This window comes from Macrobrachium rosenbergii, chromosome 16, assembly GCF_040412425.1.
Source record: "Macrobrachium rosenbergii isolate ZJJX-2024 chromosome 16, ASM4041242v1, whole genome shotgun sequence".
NCBI classification, from domain to species: domain Eukaryota; kingdom Metazoa; phylum Arthropoda; class Malacostraca; order Decapoda; family Palaemonidae; genus Macrobrachium; species Macrobrachium rosenbergii.
Genome location: NC_089756.1, coordinates 10775679 through 10788725, shown reverse-complemented (window position 1 = coordinate 10788725; position 13047 = coordinate 10775679). Strand labels below are relative to the sequence as shown.

Below are 13047 nucleotides of genomic sequence, written 5' to 3'. Positions count from 1 at the left end.
ATATATATATATATATATATATACATATACTATATATATATATATATATATATATATATATATATATATATATATATATATATATATATTACATAATACATACAAACATATATATACATCCACTCACACAAACACACACACACCACATATATATATACACACACAAGCACGACGAGCAGATCTACCATCCAACCACATGTTCCCCCAAAACCTTTTTGATACAGGTACCACCCAACTCGTCCCAATTTTCGTACGAAGACTGCTATATATACTTCGTATCGTCTCATCATCATCATCATCATCTCGACCCCTACTCCTAAGGAGAGGAGTGGAGAAGAGAGGAGAGGAGTAAGAGAGCATAAGGTTTTGGTTAAAGAAGAGAAGTCGTTTGTCAAGAGCCACGTCTGGTACGTAACTACGCCTTTTTCACTAATGGCGGACGCTAATGACAGTCATTAAGGCAATTAAGAGAATCCCACTGGGCGAGCATTCCATAACGGAACGGAGGAGGAGGAGGAGGAGGAGGAGGAGGAGGAGGAGGAGGAGGAGGCCGCGTTTCAATTCCGTCCTTCTTCGGGTTTATCTCCACGCATCTGGGACAAATTTAAATATATATATATATATATATATATATATATATATATATATATATATATATATATATATATATATATATATATATATATATATGTCTAAAATGATCACAAATTTCTATAAAGTCTGTCATTTACGCTTCTCAGACGGTGACCATCTTCAAAACCATACACGTTATTTACATATACTTGTCATACAAACAAAGAAACAAACATACACATATACGTACGTACATACTTACATATATATATTTACATATATATATACTGTATATGTGTATGATATATATATATATATATATATATATATATATATATATATATATATATATATATATATATATATATGTATAAAACAAGCAAGCGGTTGCAATTATCACCATAAATGTTTCATAAACGTCATTGCAGTACTGATTACTGCATTCCATAAATACAATCATACACCCAAGAACGCCGTTATGAAAGCTTGAACAAACGTAGTTTCAGAACCACTTAAGATAGGCTTAGGAAAGAGCCTTAATCTTTTCTTTCTGGACTCGATTATCCATTCAGATTAATTATTCATTGGTCTGTCGATCTGCTCCCGTAGCCTAAGTAAGAACATGGATATTCGTCGGATTTGCATTTATCCTTCTTTGAGAGATAAAAGATAAAACAAAAAAGTGAAAATCACCAAAAATTATATATTTCTGAAGGTCTCGCTAATCTTATTTTTGCAAAAAAAAAAAAAAAAAAAAAAAAACACAGCGAATGATTCTAGAAAGCCTATAGAAAAATTAAACAGATAATTAAACAGACGAATTTACCCAGTGGAAATAAACTCGACCAACGAATGATTTTTGGAACACTCCCATATCTTTTAAAATTACGATTTTATTTATTTATTAAAAGCTTACATAAAATAACCATATAACAGACGAATTTACCCTGTGGAAATAAACTCGACCAGGTTAATATCGAACCAAAGAGAGAAAACTCTGTAATGCAGCAAAGATCAAGCAGCATAAATTGAAAACCGCCTAGGCCGAGTGTCAGAACGGCCGCGCCATAAAAGCGCTAACCAGCAAAACCCGAGTCCTGGAGGAAAACGAGAATTTGAAATAAGACCGATTGCCACGTCACAGGAGGATTTGGGCCTCGAATCCTACGACAAAAATCCCTACAAGTAATTCTAAGGGATTAGAGAAGGTCGCCAGAATTCCTACGAATACTTGGGACGGATTATTAAAGGATTATTAAGGGATTATTAGGGATTATCGAACACGCAAGGAAAGCCCCCGCCCGAAAAAAAAACTTCAACGAGGCGGGTTCGGAAATGTAGCTTTTAAGTCCTTTTCGCACAAAGGCCGGAATCCTTTTGCCGATAACCACTAAAATCACTTTCCTAACAATGGTCTTTTATTGGGAAATATAGCGATAAAGAAAAACTGTACCAATATTGTTTTATCTGTGAATTAGCGGTAAGAATGTAGTACGTGTCATATATATATATATATATATATATATATATATATATATATATATATATATATATATATATATGCAGAATAAAAATTAACTAAAAAAACAGTGTTATATCTGCGCCTTATCTATCAGTGTAACGTCATACATGTATGAGTATTTGTGATTTCAAGCTCACATATTTATGTATATCTTAACTCCACGATTTTGACAAAATATTAGAATATGAATGTAACAAGCAGTTACGGTAAAAGCCAGCATATACATATATATATATATACATATATATATATATATATATATATATATATATATTTATATATATATATATATATATGTGTGTGTGTGTGTGTGTGCGTGTGTGTTACATTCATATAACAAATATGTTTATCCTAATATTACGTCAAAACCATAGAGTTAAGATATATATATGCATATGTGAGCTTGAAATCACAAATACTCATACATATGTAACGTTACATTACCAGATGAGGCACATAAATAGCATTGATTTTTCAGTTAATTTCTATTCTATTTAAACACGTATACATATCCACTTTGTAATCTGCACTCATTGACCGCTCGGCACGTGTATAAATGTATGTATACATAGAAAAGATAAATCAATAAAGTAATACGTAAACGAATAACATCGTCTCCTACTTACCTTTGGATGAGCACGTCGGGGAAAGGCAACTTTCGGATCGATCTGCAACAAAATCAAACGAACATTGAGTCATGGCCATGAAAAATTAAAATCAACCAATCTCTCTCTTTCTCTCTCTCTCTCCACACACACACACATACACACACATATATACAAACACACACACACACACACACACATATATATATATATATATATATATATATATATATATATATATATATATATATATATAGCAAAGCAAAGAATCTTTCAAAAATCACTTGTCATAAGCGCTGCCATTCAGGCACAACTTTATGATATGGCCTCACTTGAAACACTAGACCATTCCATTAGCTAAATAATAAACAAACAGATAAACAATGAGGTAAATAAAAACTAAAAACAGTAAAAGTTACAAAAGCCGTACCATTAGTATAAATAGCATTAGTAGTAGTAGCTATTGTTGTTGATGAATCTTTAATCCTTTCAATTTTACGGAGAGTAAGATAGAACAGAACTCAGCTGAGTGAATTTAATTCTCACGTATTAACGTTTAAAGAAAGTCAAGGTACCTAGTTTATGCAAAATTGTTCTTAGAACTTATACCTGAAGGAAAACATGATTTTCTAAAGATGATGGCATTTTAAAAAGTTTTAGTTTAGCATCAAGGCTAAAAATATTAATTTTAGCACATATTCATGAACAAATACATACTTGCATATATATACATATATATACTGTTATATATGTACATACACATACACATACACAAACACAAACACACGCATTCATATATATATATATATATATATATGCACACACACATATATACACAGTATATACATACATACACACATATATATATATATATATATATATATATATATATATATATATATATATATATATATATATATATATATATATATATATATATATATATATATATGTGTGTGTGTGTGTGTGTGTGTGTATATCTAGACACAAGCAAACAGATGACAATCAAACAAAATAAAAAAGAAGACAATAAGAATTCCTACACTGCAGAGCACACTTAGAAATTAGAAGTACACTTACCTACACTACACAGACAAAAATAAAAAAAAAAAAATATGCCTTTCACAACTGAGGATTGTAAAAGATCGAAAAAACTGAAACATGGCAAAACCGTAACATCTACTCGTCAACTATAACTCTTGATAAGTAGGGGCAGCGATTTTCGGCGGTTGACATCACCAAGGAAGACAGGTAACTGGTGTTTCACCTTTGCCATGGCCCAAGGGGAATTCGGAACCAATACAGTCACGACGACTTTTCTTTCTCCGTGTTGAAGAAAATAAGCAAATATTCTTTTTTACCTAATGACACGAAAGTCAAGAAGTTGTCGCGATAAAAATGCAAAGCAATTATCACGCGTCTTTCCACGTGAAAAATACGTTTCAAAGGGAAGCAGAGTCATTTGCTAGTTGTCTGTCAAAGCTGTATGAGTTTCGGAAGTGGATCTTGCGACTCTGACATCAAATTATTATTAGTATTATTATTATTATTATTATTATTATTATTATTATTATTATTATTATTATTCAGACGATGAAGCCTATTCATATGGAAAATGCTCACAGGGGTCAATGACTTGAAATTCAAGCTTCCAAAGAACATGGTGTTGATCAGAAAGAGGTAACAGGAGGTAAAAGGAAATACAGAAAGAAGAGATCACTTATTAAAAAAGAAAAAGTTAATTAACAAATTAGTAAATGAATAGATATATAGATAAAATAATAAATACATGTTTTACCTTTCTGACCTTTTCTCAAGGGCTTGTATGACATACGTCTCAATCAGTTTCGGTTATCAAAGGAATGTATTTCACATAATTCTTATTCAAATGGTTAACAGTTAATATTCCAAGGCTGTGAGACATTTTTATGGAGAACGAAAATATATAATGGTCTAGTACGTAGCAGAAGTTCTAGGTAAAGAAGCTGAGATTCCCATAGAAAATGAATGCCTAAAAACCCCTAAAGTAATGAAAAAGGATATTTACGTTTCAAAACGAAACTGCAATACACATACACACAAACACATACACACACATATATATATTATTTATATATATATATATATATATATATATATATATATATATATATATATATATATATATATATATATATATATATATATATATATATATATATATGCACCAGACTCCCAAGCAGAGCCCCTCAATACGGTATTAAAATGAGCACAAAAGACTCAAGCAACAATCAACGAGGGAACATGACCTTCAGGAAGAACCCCAGAAGCCCTTCGCGGTCCCTCACGGCCACCCTTCAATGCCAGGAATCCGAGAAGAAAAAATCAGGAATCGTCTAATGCAAGTGTCTTATCCGTGCATACCTGCATTTGATGGATTGAAGAGCAGCAGTAGGTGAGTGCATTCCTTCACTCTGCCCAGCGCTCTCTCTCTCTCTCTCTCTCTCTCTCTCTCTCTCTCTCTCTCTCTCTCTCTCTCTCTTGTATGCTTCAGTAGTTTAAGCTCTCTCTCTCTCTCTCTCTCTCTCTCTCTCTCTCTCTCTCTCTCTCTCTCTCTCTCTCTCTCTCTCTCATTTGAAATATACGTTTGAAGGTTAATATGAGTTTTGCTCTCTCTCTCTCGCTCTCTCTCTTGAAATATATCTCTGAACGTTGATGTAAGATTTGCTCGCCCCCTCTCTCTCTCTCTCTCTCTCTCTCCAATACTTCAAACTTTCCACTATACCCTATCTCTCTTGAGGTATACCTCACAACACCATTATCTCTCTCACAGCAGCACCTCAAACCTCCAGCGGCTCTCTCTCTCTCTCTCTCTCTCTCTCTCTCTCTCTCTCTCTCTCTCTCTCCTTCCCCTTTAGGTCTATTTCAGAGCGCCACCATCAACGTCAGACTGGTCTAACTTTACCTAACAATGGCCAAGACTTTAGGATTATCCCGTCAGGGTTATAAGCTCGCTCTCTTAGACGCTGGGTGTACCGAGAGCGTCCACCTAGCAAGCTTCGCAGTAAAACAGTGAAAGCAATAACGCAAGCGGCCAAAAGTGAGACGAATTTGGTTTGTTTTTGCCAAATGGAATTTTTTTCTGTGGCCGTAGATATCATCGTCATCATCGAGTTGAGAAATAGTGATGAATTCATGAACTGATATATAACTAAACAAGTAAAAAATGCACCGAAGTCTCTTCGGCGCAATCGCGTTTTCTGTACAGCGTATAAGCAAGGCCACCGAATATAGATCTATCTTTCGGTGGTCTCGTTATAATGCTGTGCGACCCGCGGCCCATAAAACTTTAACCTCGGCCCAGTGGTGGCATGTCCTATATCGTTACCAGAAGCACGATTACGGCTAATTTAAACCTTAAATAAAATAAAAACTACTGAGGCTAGAGGTCTGCAATTTTGTGTGTTTGATGACCGGAGGGTGGATGATCAACTATCAATTTGCAGCCCTCTAGTCTCAGTAGTTTTTAAAACCTGAGGGCGGACAGAAAAAGTGCGGACGGACAGACAAAGCCGGTACAACAGTTTTCTGTTTAGAAAACTCCTCATCATCTTCCTGATCGAGTTGAGAAATAAAGATGATGATCTGATATATAACTATAACCTTTTGACAGACTTTGTGAGACACTGTGGTTACCAAATGGATTCTTTTTTCTTTGTCGCCGCAATGTTTCATTATGTTTTAGATATCTTCACCATCATCGAGTTGAGAAATAAAGATGCTGAATATATGAACTGACGTATAACTAAGAATGTTTGACAGACTTTCTGAGACACGGTGGTGTGTTTACTTCAGCGTTGACAATCATTTAAAAAAAAATACTTTATTTGAAACTCTGCTTTAGTTTTCCAGCACAAAAGATACAACTTCGTAAAAACTTGGCAAGGACGTGCATTTGATGTTTCATGCTCCCCCTGAATATTTGCCAATTTTTCTTCGTGGATTATCGTTTTCTTCGAACGTTAAGAAATAACAGCTTAAGGACCAATGGGAACTGAAACAATCTACAGTATGGTTTACGTAATACCAAAATTCTTTGTGAAATATTACTAAAGCACGTCAACATATAAGCGCTTGCAGATTTTACCAATGTGGGCTTAAAAAAACAATCTTTAATATCTCATTATGAATTAAAAGCTTTGTATAACACTAAACACGACACAATTTGCTAACAGATTCACAAGTTCGTGAAAAACAATCTGTGTAATAAACATCCACAATTATATAGTAAATATATTGCTATGTAAAATATGTAAAATAAATCAAAGACTTTCGAACACTTGAACGGTGTTCCTCATCAACGCTAACGTTAAAATGTACAGTAAGTGATGAGGAACACAGTTCAAGTGTTTGAAAGGCTTTGGTTTATTTTACATATTTTACACAGTAATATATTTACTATATAATTGTGGATTTTTATTACACTACACAATTTATTTTTAGCTATAACCTTAGAACTTAAAAGCTATGTACTGTAAGTCATTGGTCCTACACATGAGTGAAAATTAATCAAATGACTTATCTTCGATTCCAACCTTATTGCTTGAACATTTTATGTTACTGATTTTTCGAGTCAAAAACATCAAGGCACAAAAAATAACAATTTCCATTCAAACTTAATGAATTATAGCACCAAATACAACATTGTCGAGTAAAATAGAAGTCAATCGAACCAAAATCAGATATTTTCAGATATTTCTCGTCATCCGAATATCATTGAGCGATGCTGGAAGGTGATTCCTCAGAATATCTGGGGTTTTCCTTCTTTTATGAAAGTGGGTCTGTTGACCACAACTGAAAGCTAATCTGGAACAAGACTTCGACTGGAAACAAGCTTTACTTGTGTCCACGTTGATGCTAACATATTCCCGCACATGCACAGCTATGAATAAACCAACTATACATGACACGGGACACACACATGAAAGCCAGGAGCAGAGAGAGAGAGAGAGAGAGAGAGAGAGAGAGAGAGAGAGAGAGAGAGAGAGAGAGAGAGAGAGTGATAGAATTCTAATCACTCACCGAAATTAAAGCATTTGCCTTCAAACACACATGCACACACACATATATACAGTATATGCATACATACATACTTACATATATAGATATATGTATATGTATATGTATATGTATATGTATATATATATATATATATATATATATATATATATATATATATATATATATATATATATATATATATAGTTATCTATATACACAAAATGGAAAGGAAGTTGTTATTGGAAAACAAGGGCCTAATACCTTGGAAGCGAGAGTGCTTGTAAGATAGAGGTGCGTATACGGATTAGAACCACCTCTAAAAATCTAATGTAGTGGATCTTTATTCTACTGTGTGTGAGCGTGTGTGTGAGTGTGTCAGTGTCCTTTCCTCAAGAGCGGCTCCTTTTAAGAGGAGTGGCAAATAAAAAAAAAAGTCTACGAAACTGAAATAAATCTACCCTCAGTAGATATTAAATAAACGCTGCGTTTTATGACCATTATATAACTTTCCCGAAAACAAAATTATTAAGCTTTCAACATTACTCATTTTCTTGTTTGCTAAAGTACCCTTTACAGTAAATATTAAAGCATAACTGCTACGTAAGAACTACATATAGTCATACAGCCAAACAAATTGACTAATCTGAATCACAAAATGGTACATTAGGAGGAGGAGGAGGAGAGAGAGAGAGAGAGAGAGAGAGAATAGTTCCGCAATCACACGGTCACACACAAAAATGGTTAATCAACCGCTCAAGTATCACTCAGGCAAATGGATCAATTAGCCGCCATTAGGAGGACAAAACTGATGCAGCATCTTCTCAAGTGGTGCTAGATGCTTCCCACGCCTTCAAGAGAGAGAGAGAGAGAGAGAGAGAGAGAGAGAGAGAGAGAGAGAGAGAGAGAGAGAGAGAGAATAGCACGTTCTCTCATGTATCCCTCTAATGAAGGTACAACAATTATCAACTAGTACCGCTCGTTCGTTTTTCCCCTTCTACCGTTACTTTAAGAACGAACATTTCAATCTCCGTTAGCTTTGTCTGTTGTAAAGAGCATAGGAGACATCCCCCTCCCCCCTTAAGGAAGGGCTGGAGAAGGGGAGGAGGGGGTGATAGGGAGGGAGGTGAGGTGAAGAGGGGAAATTGGTTATTGCTCTGATATACTACGAGTAGAAAGGGTTGGGCACGGAAATGGGGAGAGAGGGAGGGGTGAGGGAGAACGGGAAGGGGGTGGAGAAGAACGGGTATGGGGTGGAGGAGAATGGGCGGGGTGGGGAGAACGGGGAGGGGGTATAATGGGGGAATATGAAGATGGAGGTGCTGTTTTCAGTAAATGAGAATTCAGTGGAGGGAGATTACCACGATAGGAGGCGGGTTGTCGTGGGGGGAAGGGTAGGGGAAGGGTAGGGGAAAGGGGAATTGGGGGGTGGCTTAATTAAGAAGAACTACGACCAATACGGAAGAGGCGGAGCTCCGATTGCTCTAGATTTGAGGAACAGAAAGCGAAAAACTTTAAACCCTTCGAAAATAAGGATAATAAGAATTTACACTGGAAAGTGAAGAAAATGAATATAAGAAAGACTGCTAAAAAATAAATAAATAAATAAAACGTGGGAATGCACCAATTACTAAATTTAGATTGCATCAGTTATTTCAACAAACTTAAAAAAAAAGAATGATGGATATTTCTTCAACATCAATTACAAAATTGTAATTATATACACACACACACACACACACACACACACACACATATATATATATATATATATATATATATATATATATATATATATATATATATATATATAATATATATATATACATACAAAATAAACGGGAAATCCCTTTAAACAAACAACCTACCTGAAGAACAACAATTATCTATATCAACAAAAATCGCACTGCCGTCACAATGTTATCAATGCTTGCAAAATTCAAATATCAACATAGTATCTATCAGCGTGCCGCCCTGTTGGCGAAAGACGGTGAATTTCCGAACACAAGACGATAACCAACTGTCAGCAAATTAGCTACAGACAGACATACAATTAACTTCATAAATTAGAAATTAAAATACAAAGCCATATCCTAAAACTGTTCTTGAAACAATAACTATTGTACCTTTGTTATGAATATTAGATGCAATTGTTTGCAATAACGTTCTCATCAAAACCCTACGGAAATATTTTGCTGTAGAGCCTCGTTTACTAAAAATGTTTTGCTGTAAAACCCTCTTTACTAAAAACCTTTTGCTGGAGAGCCTCCTTTACTAAAAATGTTTTGCTGTAGAATATCCTTTACTAATAATGTTTTACTTTAGATCCTCCTTTACTAAAAATGTTTTGCTGTAGGGCCTCCATTACTAAAAATTTTTTCTGCAGAGCTTCCTTTACTAAATAAAGTAAAAACCTCTCTAAGTAATTTGTTCCCTGCTGTGCTCTGCGACTTATGCTGGGAAGATGAAATGTTAATTCTTCAATTACAAAATTACAGTGTCGTCATAATATATAGTATTCATTTTTACATTCCTAATGCAAAGGCCTATAAGACGGACGTATCATTTTAATAAAGAAGACGACTTGCACGAGAAACAGGTCGGGGCGACAGAACCGCCTCTTGAAGGATGGAAGGCTATATAAGCGTCAGGGAAAACAGAAGGAAGAAGGTTCCGAAGGTTTACTCATTTCGTTTATAATACCCTTTTGTAAAAAAAAAAAAAATACTATGCAATAGAGTTATGCAAAAAAAAAAAAAAAACAGACCATTTTTGGATTATCTGAAGACCTTTTTGATCGAAAAGAAACACGAAGGAAAAGAAGGATAATAATCAACAACAGAAATAATCAACTGTAGACTATATAAGCGTCAGGGAAAACAAAAGGAAGAAAGTTCCAAAGGTGTACTCATTTCGTTCATAATAGGCTACGCTTTTATAAAAAAAAAAATATATTATGCGATCCGGTAATAGAAAACAAACCATTATCGGATTGTCTGAATAACTTTTTTGGTGGAAAAGAAAGACGAATTAAAACAAGGAACAACTGAAATAATCACCTGTGACATGTATGCGTGATCAATATCCCGCAAAAATGTTGTAATCTCATAAGCAAGAAAATTAATTAGTGTTGGCGAAACAAGAAATAATCCTTATCCCGCAAGAAAAAAAGAAAATACAGGATTTTCGAATTACGCTCTAAATTGGTCTTAATAACCAAAACATATTCTTGTTTTTACTTCACGATCGAGAAAATCGCTTAACACTCGCCGTAAAATATATATATATATATATATATATATATATATATATATATATATATATATATATATATATATATATATACGTATGTATGTATGTATGTATATATATACATATATATATAATCATGAAGCAACAAATGTAGCTTAATATCAAATTCACGCTGCCTCGGGAATACCTCCGATGGAGAATTATCACCGAAGGGGAATTTATAAGTGACAAATGGTATATACATACATATATATATATATATATATATATATATATATATATATATATATATATATATATATATATATATATATATATATATATATATATATATATATATATATATATATATATATATATGAAATGCCCCGTACTGAGTATACTGAAAAAAGCAAAATTCTCTCTGAAATGAAATGATGATAATTCAATAAAATATGTCACATTTTCATTTAATTGTGTCAGTCATGAAAACAATTTTGTTACGCGTATTTAACACTCATTTAAAACCATTTTGATCCCACATTCACCAACAATAAGCCATAATCTCTTGCTTATCTATTATTCATTAAATATTTTTCATATGCATCCAACAGTTATTAAAAGGTTTGAGTTGTGCATAAAAAAAAGATCAAGTCTCATTTGCTTAAAATCATAATCTAATTTCAAGATTTCGTAACCTTTAAAGGTTATCCTGGCCTACAACTACAAAGGTTGACAGGTATCCTCGGGGTAGACAAGAAGCATAAATCATGTTTAAGCGTAAAAACAATTATCAAACAAGAAGCATAAATCAAGTTTACGCATAAAAACAATCATTAAAATATAACTCCACAGGAATTACACGAGCTAACTCCACTTTAAAGATGAACAAACATTAACAAGGCATAATGTTTTAAACCTAACCTTATCTCACTCAGATAGTTCTCACTTCATTCTATTCTAGGCTATATCACAACCAGGGTTTTTTTTTTTTTTTTGCAGACCGCAATTTCCTGGGTAACGTTTACGATGGCGTGTTAATTCTCCATGAACGATTCTAATTGTTTCTGGTGTCAATTATGCCTCATATAGTGGGCCACTGCTTTGGATATGAACATAAAACTTATTCAACTCATACTATTGTAAAGAAAGCACAACTCGTTTCGGTTAGATTTCCGCTTTGTGAACTTGTGTGAGAGAGAGAGAGAGAGAGAGAGAGAGAGAGAGAGAGAGAGAGAGAGACTAGAGGGAATCTGAACAGCTTAGGAAAATAGACACATTTGTAAACAAATCCAGAGGTATCCCTAGACTTAAGAGAATATAGCAACATTTAAAGTGAAAATATTCCGGCAAATTTCTCTTTTAAAAACCGTGCATCATGTTACCGCAATACATTTTCTGGTGCATATGACAGTAACAAAACTCTAACGAAAAACTTTTACTCTCTCGAGAGTTTTTAAGGAAAACTGAAAAAAACGAAAATATACAATGTTTCGGATCGTCATCTGGACAAAAAGAAAAAGCATCGATTAATTTCTAACTTCACAGATTTCACAAAAAATCTCCAAAATATACGTAAACGTTAGAAACAGTTACACAAGTATTCTCAAATCTTTAGAAATATTATCAGGAATAAAAATAGGTAGGAAAAGAAAGGAAAAACATCGAAGAAATGAAATAGTTTGAATACAAAACTCACCTTTTTACCGTCGAGTTCGTGTGTGGCGAGGGCCAACACCTTATCTACGCTCGAAGGATCACTGAAGGTAACAAATCCGAACCCTCTGTAAAGAGACAAATTAAAACAACATTAATACATGAACAATAAAAAAATAAACAAAGCTATAATGTAACAAAATTTAGTAAATGAAACAAAAATACAAGCAGTGTATCGATGATGGTTTCTTTATCATTCAGCAAAATCTACGCAGGCAAACAGGCATTACCCACATTCACAGCATGATTAATAATTTATGTAAGGAAAGGTTCCGAAACAAAATTATTTCGTACTGACTGACTGACCTAGCATACGATTTGAATCTGAATTAATATGTTAAAAAATGCTTAGTTTTAGGTTCA

General features: G+C 33.8%; 1 protein-coding gene across 4 annotated transcripts in view; it reads right to left on the bottom strand.

The window, feature by feature from the left end:
- The window catches only part of Rbp6 (RNA-binding protein 6), a 1287678-nt gene that overhangs the window by 935987 nt on the left and 338644 nt on the right, over positions 1 to 13047 (bottom strand). For all 4 annotated transcript variants that reach the window (XM_067118389.1, XM_067118390.1, XM_067118392.1 and 1 more), the window contains exons 4-5: positions 12668 to 12752; positions 2722 to 2763 (exon numbers count right to left, since the gene is read on the bottom strand). In XM_067118389.1, the coding sequence (XP_066974490.1) occupies positions 2722 to 2763; positions 12668 to 12752 (127 nt within the window). The remainder of the gene's footprint in view (positions 1 to 2721; positions 2764 to 12667; positions 12753 to 13047) is intronic.